This window comes from Vulpes lagopus, chromosome 4 (assembly GCF_018345385.1).
Source record: "Vulpes lagopus strain Blue_001 chromosome 4, ASM1834538v1, whole genome shotgun sequence".
Classification (NCBI taxonomy): Eukaryota; Metazoa; Chordata; class Mammalia; order Carnivora; family Canidae; genus Vulpes; species Vulpes lagopus.
The window spans coordinates 46,443,184-46,458,121 of record NC_054827.1 but is presented as its reverse complement, the minus strand read 5'-3'; the positions used below and the strand labels follow the sequence as shown (position 1 = coordinate 46,458,121).

The following is a 14,938-nucleotide window of genomic DNA, read 5'->3' as shown; positions in this document are numbered from 1 at the left end:
TCCCTTATAAACACAGATGCAAAAGTCATGAACAAAACACTAGCAAACTAAAGCCAATAGCACATTAAGAGGGTTTTATGGGGATGCCTGGTGGCTCAGCGGTTGAGCGTCTGCTTTCGGCTCAGGGCGTGGTCCCGGGGTTCAAGGATCGAGTCCCACATTGGGCTCCCTGCATGGAGACTGCTTCTCCCTCTGCCTGTGTCTCTGCTTCTCTCTGTGTCTCTCATGAATAAATAAATAAATAATTTTAAAAAGAGGATTTTACGTCATGACCTAGTGGAATGCACAGGTGGTTCAACAGAAGAAAATCAATCAGTATAACATATCACACTAATAAAATAAAGAGAAAAAGTTATCTCAATTGATGCATACAACGTATTTGACAGAATCAAAGACCTTTTTATCATTAAAAACACTAGGAATTGGGGACACCTGGATGGCTCAGTCCGTTAGGCATCTGACTCTTGATTTTGGCTCAGGTCATGCTCTCAGGGTTGTGAGATCGAGCCTCGTGTTGGGCTCCATGCTCAGAGAAGAGTCTCTTCAAGATTCTTTCCCCCTCCCTCTCTCTCTCTCCCCTCCTCCCCCTACTCTCTCTTAAATAAATAAATAAATAAACTTAAAAAAAAAAAGAAAGAAAGAAACCCAATCTAGAAAGAGAAGGGAACTTCCTCAACATGATAGAAGACATCTATGAAAATCCCACAGCAAACATCATACTGAGTGGTGAAAGTCTGGGAGTTTCACCCTAAGATCAGGAACAAGACAAGGATGGTGTTCAGCCCTGCGATTTGCCATGGTACTGGATGTTTCAGCCAGATTGGGGAAATATGAACAGAAGGCATCCAAACTGGAGAAAATGAAGTAAAACTCTCTCTATACACAGATGACATGAGCCTATATATAGAAAATCTCAAAGAATCTACAAGAAAGTTACCAAGCCAATAAACGAATTCAGTGAAGTTGTGTAAAATATCAATCAGTTGCATTTTTATACACTAACAATAAACAAATTAAGAAAATTCCATTTGCGGGATCCCTGGGTGGCACAGTGGTTTAGTGCCTGCCTTTGGCCCGGGCGCGATCCTGGAGACCCGGGATTGAATCCCACATCGGGCTCCTGGTGCATGGAGCCTGCTTCTCCCTCTGCCTGTCTCTGCCTCTCTCTCTCTCTCTCTCTCTCTGTGTGTGTGTGACTATCATAAATAAATTTTAAAAAAAATAAAAAAAAGAAAATTCCATTTGCAATAGCATCAAAGAGCATAAAATAGGAATAAATTCAAGGAGGTAAATGACTTACACACTGAGAACTACAAAACATCCCTGGAAGAAGTGAAAGAAGGCACAAATGATGGAAAGACATCTTATGTTCCTGGACTGGAAGACGTAATATTGTTAAAATGTCCAGACTATCCAAAGCGATCTACAAATTCAAAGCAATTCCCATCAGAATTCCAAGGATGCGGGATGCCTGGATGGCTCAGTGGTTGGGCGTCTGCCTTCTGGCTCAGGGTGTGATCCTGGAGTCCCGGGATCGAGTCCCACACTGGGCTCCCTGCATGGAGCCTGCTTCTCCCTCTGCCTATGTCTCTGCCTCCTTTTCTCTCTGTGTCTCTCATGAATAAATAAATAAAATATTTTAAAAAAAGAATTGCAAGGATGCTTTTGCAGAAATGCATTGGAAATCCAAGGGCTCCCTAGTATCCAAGGAATCTTGACAAACAAGAACAAAGTTGGAAAACTCACACTTCCTGTTTCAATAATTACTGCACAGTTATCAACACAAGTGTTTTACTGGAAGGACAGACATACAGACCAGGGACGGGCTTTTCAACACATAGTGATGGGAAAACTGGATGTTCACATATAGAAGAATGAGGTTGGACCCTTACCTCTCAACCACACACAAAAACTAGCCCAAAATGGATCAAAGATCTAAATGAAAGATGTAAAACTATAAAACTCTGAAAGAAGAAAACTTATGGGGTACTCTTTTTTTTGGGGGGGGGTAGTCTTTTTAAAAAAAGATTTTATTTATTTATTCATTAAAGACACAAAGAGAGAGAGAGGCAGAGACACAGGCAGAGGGAGGAACAGGCTCCCTGCAGTGAGCCCAATATGGGACTCGATCTGGGACTCTGGGATCACCCCTTGAGCTGAAGGCAGTCACTAGCATAATGCAAATCAAACCACAGGGCAACTGGGCCTTGCACGACCATCAGCCAGGCTGTTACCAAAACAATGGACAATACCCAGCATCATCTGGGAGCCAGTGCCCTGCTGGTGGGAGCTCGTCCTTAGAAGATTAAACAGCACTCAAGGGCATTATCCACAACAGCGCAAAGCTGGAAATGAGCAGACAAGGGGTAACGCGGCCGACCTGTACCACGGACCACCACCCAGCCACAGAACAGGACGTTCTGACACCTGCTACCACACGGATGGACCTCAGACACGACACTGGGTGGAATGAGCCAGGCACGGGAGGACACACCGTGTGGCCCCACTACACGAGGCCCCCAGCACGTCAAATCCACGGCAGGTGGGGGGGGGGGGTGCCGGGGAGCGGGGAACTGGTGTTTTGGAGTTTCAGTTCAGGGAGAAAGTTCCGGACATGGATGGGGGTAGGACCACACAGCAACGTGAATGTCCTTACCGATACATTTTATTTTCTATATGGTGGTGGTGGTGGTGGGGGCAGACTTTGGGGCGCTAATGGCACAGATGGTCCGCAGCCTTCCTGACGCCTAAGAAAGGAGCCACACCTCACATCTGCCAGTCGCCTGGCTTCTTACTGCAGCTGTGCACACCAAGGCCATGGGCCCCAAGACCACCGCCCCCTCCCGCCTGGCTGCCAGCATACCCACAACTGTTGCTCTGCGGGCTTCAACCTCCTCGGCCAGGACTCTCCCGTGGGCCTGCTCCGGCCATTGGTTTCAAAGGCATCCCTGGCTTCTGCCCAGTATCCCTTGCCATCACTTGACTCGTCTCCACTCCTCCCTCAAGAGCATATTGTGCCAAGAACCACTGTCCTACAGAAGCCTCTCCTAAGCCCACCGTTCTGCTCACTGCTGTCAGCGTGCCCGACCATGTCCCCTCCTCCAGCTCCACTGCGACCCCACCAAGGCCCCTCTGGGTTTTCCCCAACCCTGCCTGCCCTTCACCATTCACGCCAGATTCTCCATCCGTGGGGGGATGGCGCGGACTTCAACCACCACCTCCAGCCCAAGGGCTGCCCCTGCTCCACCCATCACGGCGCTTGGCCTGTTGCCTTCTGTGTGTTTGGCTCCTGGAGGCCGAGTTGCTGGTTCCAGGGGGCAGGGACGCTTAGCACTTGGAAGGGTCCAGTCTATACAGTTCAGTGCACACAGGCAGATGGCTTGTCCCTGGAGCTCAGCAGTGGTCAGGACTGGCCGCTGCACAAGCCCGGATGCTCGGGCTGTCTGGCCTTTCGTTCCTGGCAGGGCAGCCACCACGGTCTTGGAGCCTGCTACTCCAGGCCACTGCTGAAGTGGGCAGGCAGGGGCAGGCCCACGGAGACGACGACCCTGGCCTGCGGCTCACAGAGGCCAGCCGTCTGCTGTACAGAACCCCTCTACGGACAGGACCCCCGGGCCCTCTCAAGGGCTCCCTTAAGGGAGCAGGTGGGCAGCCCAGACCATCTGTCCCTCACTGCTGCCTCCGCAGGCACCTCTGGCCCACCTCCAGGACCCAGCTAAACACCTTAGATGTCCATACACTGAGAAGTGGGCAGGGAAGCCAGGCCACCAAGCGGGGGGTAGGAGGCGGCTGTGGGGAACAGGGACAGGCGTTCAGGCCAAGTGGGGACTGAGTCTGGAAAGCTGAGCCTGGATGCTTATCCTCTGCTCCTCACGTTCTTACCAGCCGTGTGAGCTGGGGGGGTGTCTTCGCAGAAGCCTGTCCACAGTGGTCCCTCTGGGCACGGCTTCTACACTTCCTAACCTAGGCCCGAGGAGTCGGACACTGAGCTGTAGGAGCCAAAGGAGCCTCGAGAAGAGGTGTGAAGCATGGTCCCCAGGTGGGGGGGGACAGCCCCTGTGCAGGGAGCAGGTGAGGGTAGGAAGGGATGGGCCTCTGACTTCACCTGAAACCCGACAGCCTTGGCAACCAATCCCAGCCGAGGGCAGCCCCGGTGTCTGCCCTGAGTCATGGAGGCGACAAACAGGGTGCGTCCAATATGTTGTGTCAGGGGACAGAGTCCATCCTGGTCAGTACATCCTTTTCTTCCACTTTTAACTGGAAATAGTGAAGAGCCTCAGGCCCCAGGGCCATTCAGGAAAGGGTTTCACCCTTTCCGAGTCCCAGCTAGGCCAGGACTGCACTTGGCACAGCCCCTGCCTCCAGACCGCTCAGACCACAGAGATGTGCTCCATGGGGTCAAGGCAGTATTAAGGACACACAGAAGGGGGTGCCCAGCCCAGGCAGGGAGCCAAGACAGCTTCCAGGTCTAGCGAAGGAGCAGGTCACCCATCCAGATTTCAACCTCAAACGAGTAACTGAATATCTTTTTAGTGTCTCACGGACATCGCTTGGGACATACTTATGCTAACAAGTGACACCCTTCATCATTGCTCCTTGCAGATGAAAATCAGGCTCAGAGAAGGGATGGGACAGGGCCAAGCCAAGTTCTCACCTTAGGTTCCAGAGTGGTGTCCACAGATCTGAGCACCTGCCCACTCTATCCCTTAGCTGGTGGCACTGGCCTGGCTCTGTTGGAGCCTCAGCTTCCTGGTCTGTAGAATGGGATAGAGCAACACCCCCCAGGAGAACCACAGGCCCCGACCAAGACCTGCTGGCTGACACCTACATTGCAGGGACAGGCCCCTGTGACTGGAGTGTGCTCTTAAGTCTGAGGGCTACTGTGTGCAGAGCCACCCCCAGGGGTGGTGGCGGGGAGGGGGGTTGTAGGTGGGCTCATGGGGGAACAGACACCGAGCCCTAATGCCTGGCCCGTCCCCAGTAGATGAGCACTGCTTCCTTCTCCAGGTGCGAGCAGCTGTGATCCACACCTGTGACGTGCTGCCCCAGCTGAGGCAGGACCTCCGGACACTTCCCCCAGTGTTTGGTGGGGCGCCTCCCTGATAGCCACTGCCCCTGGAGACCAAAGTGCCTCAAGCAACAAATTCCCCTGAGTCACTGATCCTCAGCAGATGGGGGAGTTAGCAGCAGTCGGAAATGCACCTGAGCAGCTTGTGCTCTGGGTCCAGAGGTTTCTAAGAACACGATGTTCCCCCACTGTTATCACTGTGGCGGCCTAGCTATCTGATCAGGGTGCTCCTCAGCCTGAAAACCACCTGCTCGTTTACCTTTTGAATTTTTAACAAACGACTGTGTTTATCTCTGAAATAAGTCCATTTTGCAGCCTTTACCTGTTTTGTTGACGACCACTTTTGGTTCTTTTCATCCTCAGCCAGGCCAGGCCCCTCCCACCAGGAGGACGTGTGGATGCTGTTCCCTGGCTATGGGTACCCTCCAGCCCTCTTGCCCCCGCTGGGTGCCTGAACCTGGCAGCCCCACAAGCGTGCAGTCCACAGCTTGGGTGCCTCACAGCCAAATGTCACGTGCCTGCCTTAACAGCAGCACCCGCTCAGGCTTCAGCCGGGACACAGGGAGGACATGGTCACCACCAGCCTTCCCATGGGGAGCCTTATGCTGCGCGCCCCTAGCAGGCTCACCCCACCCCACCCCTTCCAGCCCAGGGCAGGGACGGTCTGGCCCGTCTGGACATGGATCAGACGGACAAGTCCAGCCCCCGAGGGCCTCAGTTTCTCCCTACATAAATTAAGTGGACACGAGGCGGGGGTCTATTCCCAGGGTGGGGTGGGGACTGAATGAGGTATCTGGGCCCTGGACACCTCTCTGCAGGGCCAGGGCGCAGGGACACAGGAGTCTCTCCACTGCCCTGGTCAGTTCAGACCACACCAGGTGCCAGGGCCTGTTGTAGCTCAGGGAGGGGCACGCAGGCAAGGCCCAGTTCCCCAGATGGCACCCGTCCCATGCTGTGACAGTGCCAGCTACTGCTCTGCGGTGGTGGATAGCAGGGCCAGTACTGACGTCTACATCCTGCCCTGTGAGCTCAATGCTGCAAGATCTCCTCTGGGCCTCAGCCCCCCCACCCAGGAATGTGGGTCACGTTCCTCCAGGGCTTGTTGAAGAGAATGGGTCCACGGCCCCAGCTCCATTCCCAGGCAGGGACAAAGGTCCAGACCAGTTCCCTTGGGCCCCAACTCTCCTGTGTCTGGATCTGGGCTAGTTCTAGGCCATGAGCACATGGAGGTGGCAGGGTGAGAGGGACTAGAACCACAGGGAGAAGCTAGCAGAGCCTCTCAGAGCAGACAGCCCCTGGTTATCCAGGGGCCCCCTGTCCTCGTGGCCAGGCCTCAGCTCCTCACCTGCCTCACACAGCAGGTGGGACAGTCGAGGCCTGCTAGAACCCCAGTGACCTACCTGGGCTTGCTCACAGAGCCCCGCCTGAGCAACCCTGGTGCAAACGCCCGGTACCCAGAAATCCTCAACCATGGGGAGCAGGAGACGTTGGGGCACTACCACACCCAAACAGCAAGTGCAGCCATAGCCTCCTCCACACACAAGTCCTCTCCCAACCAGCCTGGCCTCACAACACCCATAAGCAGGTGCCGGGAATACTAAACACAACGCCATCGAGATCCTGCCTTCCCACAGCAGCAGGAGCTGGGATGTGCTGGGCCCCCTGGCTCAAGGGAGGGCACCCAACAGCGAGTACGTGCATCCCACCACCACCCGGGTGCTCACAGGTGTGCCTAGTGGAGTGGGGCAGGAGCTCAGGGGACGGCTGGCTCTCCTGGCTCTCGGGCGGAGACTGAGACTGAATTTACATCGCACCCAATGAAGTGGAAGGCCCATCTTCTCTGAGCTTCAGGGGAGGGAGGCCTTGGGCACGGCCAGGGGCTGGACCAGACCCAGGAGAGTTGCTGCAGTGCCTCACGGCTGACCTCTGCTGGCCAGGCGGGCATCACGCACACAGCCAGCAGAAAGCCAGGCACCAACTCCCAGAAGCAGTTTAATTCCCCAGATCTCCAGGGACAGACATCCCTTCCTACTTGCAGGAAGCACAAGGCAGGATGGCTGGAATCTAGTCCACTAGGAAGCAGAAGGCCAGCCTAGCAGCACCGCAGGTCGGCCCCAGAATCCAGTCCGGCCAGGGTGGGAAGCCAGTGTCTGCACCCCGCATAGCGCTCAGCCCTGGAAAGGGCCCGGGACACAGGCTGCCCAGATGACTTCAGGAAGGCACGGCTGTGGGTCTGCGTCTCTCTTTTCTGTGCCTGAAGCTGCGCAGGGGATTCTGGGTCTTGGCTTTCTGCAGGGCAAAGTTGCAGGTTAGCCGAGGGCATCGGACATCTGTCCACCTGAACGGAGAAACGCTCAGGGAAGTAAGAGGTGGGGCCTCTCAGCAAGACCCTGCAGGCCACAAGCCAAGAAGTGGAGAGTGGGCAGGGATGACAGAGAAGCAGACCGCCCTATGGTACTGAAGCTGTCTGAGGAAGCCTGGGGTGTGTCTGGCCCCTACGACTTGGACCTGCAGCCCAAGAGTTTAGGGCCGGGTCTCGAGGCCTCTCTCCTCCCTCCCATGGGCAAGGTGATGACGAAGGAGGAGGGGAGCCCTGCGGTGTGGCCGAGGCTGCAGGGGACATACCTTGACCTTCTTAGAGGCCAGTTTCTTCCGCTTCTTGTGAGGGCGGACGAGACCACGCAGAGCGGGAGGAACTGGAGACACACACAGACTGAGCAGCGGCCAGCACCCCTTGCCGCCCACACCCCCTGCAGCGGGTGCCCTGAGCGCAGCAAGGTAACCCCACCCCAGTGGCCACCCCTGAGGTAAGGCTGCGGAGACTTTAAGTCACTCCCCTGCCGAATTTAACTTGTAAAAACAACGTGGCAATAAAAAAAAACCTTGTGTTTTTTAATGGAAAAAGTTACCCCTAAAACAAAACAAAAGCTTCCACGTAACTTAGGTCATATACGGTCCATGATAACAAACCCAGCGCACCCTGGGGGCCTCTCCCCACGGCCTTCCTACACCCACCTGGCCACATGGTCACTGCTGCACCTGTTGCACCCCTCCACCCCCAGCCTCACCTATACCTGACCCTGATAGGGTCTGCACACCCCGCCATCGCCCTCTCCCAACTCACCCCAAACCCCAGGCCCCCAGCCTCACACTCCTACCAAACACTTGGCTCCTATAAGACAGAGAACGGGGTTCCCCGACCCCATGATATTGAGAGGCCTATTTTCTCCCTGCCGCCTGCCCGCAGCTCACTTGGTGACTGGCCTCATGCCCCCAGCACGGGCAGCACCACCTACTGCCCACGACCCTCCGCTGTACCCATGTGCCTCCTCCCCACAGGCCAGGTGCCACAGCAGGCCCACCTGGCCTCACTGCTGACTGCCTACAGCAAGGGGGTCTCCCACCTCCACAGATCCAGGGAGTGCATGCCCACCAGTTTAAGCTATCTATGTTAGCAGACACGTTTGCATCTGTGTCAGCCCACTCGCTCACCCAGGTAGTCAGGGACGTGGCCCAGGTGAGGCTTCACTATGGCAGGGTGCAAGGGCAGGTCATGCCGCAGCAACTGCAGGTCCCGGGGGTTGTCCTCAAAGTACGTCTGCAGGAGAGATGGGCACACATGGGGTCAGCCTGCCTCCTGTGGCTCCACAGAGGGCCTTTGGGTGGGCATGCTGTGCATCTCCCGCCTCCCTAAGGTGCCGTGTCTGGGAGCACACTGCCCTTCCCATGGCAGCTGTGACCCACATGGATGCAGGGCCTTTGCCTAGGGCATCCCAGGGGCACTCTCCCCACAGCAATGCGTCCCAGGAATCAACTCCATGGCAGTGATTCTGTGTCCCCTGTAGACTCTGAGCCTCACCTTGAGCCTCTCTGAGTGCAGAAGCTCCTCCTTGATCTCCTTCAACCTCGCCTCTCGAATGGCCTGTTTGGTCACTGAGCGCATGGCATCCTGGACGTAAACGACAAAAGTCAGGGTGGGGTGGGGGCAACAGTGGGGTGCTGCCCACTGGGTGCTCAGTGGCAGGGGTCTGATCCGGGTCCCAGAAAGACTGGCCCCCCGCTCCACCCCCGCCCGAGACCCCGCTCACCCGGCAGCGATAGCGGAAACCCTCTATCTCTTCCATGCGGAACTGGTAGGGAAGCAGGACGGGGGCTCCGTTCTCTGTGGAGAGCATGGAAGTGAGAGAGCCCTGAAAAGCAGGCCTACCAGAGCCCCCCAGCCCACGCCTTCCCTGTGAGGAGCACACACAGTGAGATGCCCAGGGTAGCTGCCCCAGCCACAATGTCCTGCCCCTAGTCTGTGGTCCCTTGGGTGCCTGTCACAGCAGCACCAGAACCTGCCCACCTCCCCAGTTCCTCCCCCACGGCCACTCTGACTGTAAGGGCTCCAAGACAACAGCCGAGGGCAGCAGAGAGTACCAGCATCTGCAGTCAGAACTGCCCTCAGCAGACACAGCCACACACTAGGACACTCACCGTTCATGACAAACCAGCGTCTCAAAGTAGAAGCACCCCTCGTGCTCCCGCCAAGCAGTGCCCCCAGCCCCCCTTCTGCACGAGCCTGCAGTGTCCTTCCTGGATCCCCAACACGGGCACGAACGAGGCCCCTTTGGGGAGCCTCCTGGCTGGTCAGCAGCCCCACCTACACCTCTTCTGCCAGCCACTGCTCACCGCTTGGAACGGTGACAGCTATGCTACTGTGGCATAACTGCTGGGAGGCCCGGGGGGCACCCAGATCTAAGCCCGGCAACTTAGAAATCAGAGGCCCCCCAGATCCCCACAAGATCCTTTCCTGAGACACCACCAATCCCGTCCCCATCTGTCAAATCCCACTCCCCTCCCCTGGCCCTTCTGCCCCTTGACTCTGAGCCTCAACTTGCTCATCTGTGGCGACACTCCCTGCCCCCCTAGGGTGGGAGGAGGATGGAGAAGAGAGGAGACACACAGCAGGGCTGAGCAAGGGGTGCTGCCATCACCACCACTGGGTCTAAAGCGTTGCAGGAAGAGCGCTGAGTGCTTACCTCCACTAAGAAGCTCCTCGATCGTGTCCAGGTGGGACTGCTCAGTTGGCAGCACGAAGGTCAAAACCATGCCAGGGTTGTTGGCACGTGCCGTCCTGCAAGAACAGATGACCCAGCCTGAACCTCTGGCCTGAAGCCCATGGTCCCCGCACCTGCACACCACGCCCCCGCTCTCCCACCTGCCAGCTCGATGGATGTAGGCCTCAGGGGTTGGAGGCAGGTCAAAGTTGAGCACAGCAGACACATGGTGGAAGTCTATGCCCCGGGCCACGCCTGCCTCCGGATCAGAGGCCCTGTGAGGAGATGTCCCAACGTCAGATTGACCCCCCCTCCCTCCAGGTTGCAACCTCAAGCCATTTAATCAACAAAATCACTCAATAAAGCTTTACACAAGACTAGAAGACTCTGATAGTTTGGAACCCTGAAACCAGAGCCACTTAGAAACCATTGGACAAGGGTGGCCAAATGACTGCCCTGACCCCAGTGCTAGGGGGAGAGCAGAACTCACTGTGACACAAGACAACCCCAGATCCATTCCTGGCCAGACGGCCTGCTAGGCAGAGACTGGAACTCCCGATCCCTTGGGAAACCTTCCTCCTTGTGGGTCAGAGCTGCACGTGCAGGACGGTTCACCAACAATCTGCTACGCTTGGCCCTTCCCACTGCCCCAGAGCGCATGCATGCACACCCTTCACTATCCTCTAGACCCCGGCAACAGAGCAAGGGCTCCGTGGGCCATGGTCAGCAGCAAGGCCCCAGCACCAGACTCCTTGCTCAGGACACTGGTTTCACCACCTTCTGAAAGGCTGAGAAAACAGGTCTCCTTGCAGTGCACCACGAAAGGGAAACACCAGCACTCACCTGTCCCCCCGGGGTCCTCGGCCCCGACGCCTGCCCTTGACTAGGGATCCCAGGACTTCAGCATCAGTCGCTATGACACAGTCATAGAAACCCTGGTTGAACTGTGAAATAATGTGGCACCTACAGCCCAAGAGCAGAGAAAGGATCAGCCCCCAAAGCCAGCTGAAGGGCCCTCCTACCCCCATCATCATCATGACTGTATTCTAACTCTTCCTTTTCCAGCTCTGCTCCTGCTTCACCTTTGGGCCTCAGCGCCTCAGCTGAAGACAATGTGACAGCAGGAATCTCAGAGCTGTGACACGGAAAGCCAATGAGAAGCACTCAAGCCCAACCCACAGGCCGGGCTCTACCTCCCACTTTAGACACAGGAGCAGCCCCCGTGTCTCTCCTTCTCAGTCCCCTGCTTCAGTGCTTCTCAGCCAAAGCGCCAGAGTGGACAAACCTGGAGCACAGTGGGAGCTCTCCATTGAGCACGCACGCCGGGATGCTGAACTGCTCCAGGAAGAGGCGCAGCCGATAGCTCCGCTCCAGGGTGTTGACAAAGAGCAGGCACTTGCCACGAATCAACGACAGCTTGAGCAGGGCGTACAGCAACAGGAACTTGTCTTCCTCTGTCTCGCAGACCACCTGGAACTGCCGCAACTGGTCTGGCCCGGGCAGCTGGGACTCCTGCAGCTTGAGAGTGACCTACAGAAGGTAGGTGCCCCGAGGTCAGGGAAGAGGAGAAAACGAAGAACTACTGCCAGCTGCTGGTCCAAGCCAGGGCACAAACGTGTTAGGGCAGAGCACCTGGTGTCCCCTCTGACCCAGTGATGTTAGGACTCAATGTACCCTGACTGTGGTGTACAGAGACTGTACAGTTACAAGATGCTGGAGGCCCAGAACAGAAAGAAACACATGATAAGCAACTGCAGTGAGGAGGAGAGCCCCAAGGCAGCAATCTCTCAGGACTCAAGCTCATGTACAGCGAGAGCTTTGACCGTGCTGCTCAAAGCAGCTTTTCTGACTCTTGAGGCTCCCAATTCAGGCCTTTATGTAAAGAAGCATTGTTTGAACCCACTACCTGCAAACATCTGCAAATATGCAGTGACCGTAAGAAGATGGCACTATAGATGACCACCAGTTTCCAGAGCCTCCAAAACATGAGCAACTACCCCACCCGAAATACCAAAGAACTCCTTGGAAAGTTAACAATCACAGTCCAGTGGCTCCAGATGCTCCCACAGTGCCCTTACCGGATTATGAAGTACCAGCTCCTTGAGTGCTTGCACATCCTCGTTAAAAGTAGCTGACATCAAAAAAGCCTGGTAAATCCGAGGCAAGTGACTAGAAAAAAAACAGCCTGTCAGATCCCAGCCCTAGGCCCTGCTGTCTACTCACAGCCCCACACACCTCTCTTCCTTACCAGAGAAGACCTTTGAGTTCTTCCTCGAAGCCAAAGGAGAAAAGAAGGTCAGCCTCGTCCAGCACCAGCAGCTCCAGGGAGTCTCGCAGAACCAAACTATCCTGCTGCAGGTGGTTTAAAATGCGAGACGGGGTCCCCACAACGATGTCAGGCTTCTCCATCAGCACAGCTCTGCAAGCAGCAGACACCTCCGTGTTGGGAAGCACACAGCAACTCATGCCCCCACCACCACCGCACGCTGGCCGCGCCTCCTGCTGCACGGAACCCAGCAAACCTGATCCCGCATCCCCATCCCGCATCCCCGTGCAGGTCATCCCTCTAGGGCTCTGTGGCTCTCACCCACCGCTGAGAGGCTGAGTCTTCAGCAGCTGAGACATCAGCCACCCGGATGTCTCGAGCACAGTAGGAAGCCAGCTGCTGAATCATGGACCGGGCCTGCCGTGCCAGCTCTTTGGTGGGCACCAGGACAAGCCCTCTTACAGCCTGCTCCACCGCAGAGCCTGTCTGCAAGAGCATCAACGACAGACTTCAGCCAGCCAGCGACCTCAGGGCCACCTGACCCAACCGCGGGGTCTTCCGCTCCACCACCCGGGCTGTGCTCTGACCAGCCCCTCGCTCACCTCCGCGCAGCCCAGAACGGAACGAAGGGTGGAACAGAGGGCCCCTCCCCCCGCACCGCCCGTCAGGGGGCACGGCTCGGCGGCGACCCGGGGCTGCACGGACTGCAGCCGGAGCGCTCCGGGGTGCGGCTCACGCACCGAGCGGGGGGCGTGTCCTCCCTTTACAGCCGGAAAACACAGGGCAGCGCTCACGTAGCGGCAGCGGCGCCCGGAGCAGGGGCCAGAGCGCGGAGCACACACACCGCACCCCGGGGCGGCCTTTGGGGGGCCCGGAGCCCCCCGTCCCTCCCCCCGGTCGCCCCAGGAGCGCCCCGCCCCCACCCACCGCCTTCCGCTGGAGCAGCAGCTGCAGCGCAGGAATGGCGTAGGCGGCCGTCTTCCCCGAGCCGGTGCGCGCCCGGGCCAGCAGGTCCTTCCCCTCCAGGGCCAGCGGGATGGCCTTCTCCTGGATCAGCGTGGGTCGCGACCAGCCCAGGTCGGCGACGGCCTAGAAGACACGACGCGCGGCTCAGGCGGCGCCCCGCCCCCAGGCTCGTGGGCCCGGTAGCTCGTCCCTCCCGGTACCTGCAGCAGCCGTGGGTCGAGGCCCATGTGCTCGAAGCCCACCGCCTCTGGGTCCGCCATGCTACGGCTCTGCGGGGGCGGTGCGTACGCACCGCAGGAAGGGGCCGACGGCGAGCGGCGCAACCACCAATCAGCGTCCCGGGAGCCGCCCCCCGGAAGTGCTGGCGCCCGGCTTCCGGCGTCCGGGCGGGCATCTGCGGCTGCAGTGGTTCGCGGGGTCCGGGGTCGGTCTCTGCGTGCCGCGCTCAGCGGCTGCCAGCGGCTCTACCTTCTGCCCGCGGCTCCTTCGCCAGCCTGGCCGTCGGAGCTGCGCCGGCTCTGCCCATCTTGCTCGGCCCGGCGGACAGTGCAGACACCTGGGACGGACCGACCGGCCGATCCTACCCCCGGGGCTCAGCCCGAGACCCCCGCCCCCCGCAGCCTGACAGCCTCGCTGCAGCCCCCCCCACTCCGCCCTGACCCGTCCCTACCCCCGGAGCCCAGCTCGAGACCCGCCTCCGCAGCCTGACAGCCTCGGTGCAGCGCCCCAACTCCGCCCTGACCGGTCCGTATTCCCAGGGGCCCAGACCAAGGCGCAGCTCATCCTCATCCTCCCTGTGTTCACTCTAACAAGGAAATAAAAAACCATTGTATAAACATTCAAAGAAACTTAAGTCGGTTATCGTTGGACTGTTCTACACCATCCAGAATTAGAACATAAGGAACACGTAGTTTTAAAAATACTTTAAGAATATTAATGACAGGGATCCCTGGGTGGCGCAGCGGTTTGGCGCCTGCCTTTGGCCCAGGGCGCGATCCTGGAGACCCGGGATCGAATCCCACGTCAGGCTCCCGGTGCATGGAGCCTGCTTCTCCCTCTGCCTATGTCTCTGCCTCTCTCTCTCTCTCTGTGACTATCACAAATAAAAAAAAAATTAAGAATATTAATGACAGGGACGCCTGGGTGGCTCAGCGGTTGAGCATCTTGCCTTTGGCTCAGGGCCTGATCCAGCAGTCCCAAGATTGAGTCCCACATCCGGCTCCCTGGGTGGAGCCTGCTTCTCCCTCTGCCTGTGTCTCTGCCTCTCTCTGTGTCTCATGAATAAATGAATAAAATATATTTTTAAAAATGTTAATGATAAAACCTAGAAGACAAACTTCCAGATCGTTTTGTGAGTAAAAGTAAGTACATACAGGAAACGGTATAGGACACACGTGTGAAAAAAAGAGAAAGCGCTAGTTCTGTAGGTCAAATAAGCAATGTTGTTAAATACAAATAAAACCATGAAATAAAAAGTCAAGAGCGGGCAAGTTTAATACCACACAAGGGCAGAAGGGCAGGATACCAAGATGCTCCAGTTCGATCCTAGGAGCTAAGAAACAGCTACTGTATCTCCTCAAAGGATGCCCCGCCGGTGGC

General features: G+C 57.1%; 1 protein-coding gene across 1 annotated transcript; it reads right to left on the bottom strand.

Annotated features, from left to right (window-relative positions):
• Nucleotides 1–7,047: 7,047 nt before the first annotated feature.
• Nucleotides 7,048–14,244, bottom strand: DDX56 (DEAD-box helicase 56). Its single transcript, XM_041751603.1, has 14 exons — nucleotides 13,540–14,244; nucleotides 13,301–13,462; nucleotides 12,699–12,859; nucleotides 12,356–12,526; nucleotides 12,186–12,276; nucleotides 11,393–11,637; nucleotides 10,951–11,070; nucleotides 10,269–10,382; nucleotides 10,090–10,184; nucleotides 9,157–9,230; nucleotides 8,928–9,017; nucleotides 8,561–8,666; nucleotides 7,694–7,764; nucleotides 7,048–7,357 (listed from the first exon to the last, which is right to left on the bottom strand). The coding sequence occupies exons 1-14, from the start codon at nucleotides 13,597–13,599 to the stop codon at nucleotides 7,280–7,282; spliced, it is 1,638 nt and encodes a 545-aa protein (XP_041607537.1). The 5' UTR covers nucleotides 13,600–14,244; the 3' UTR covers nucleotides 7,048–7,279.
• Nucleotides 14,245–14,938: the final 694 nt, after the last annotated feature.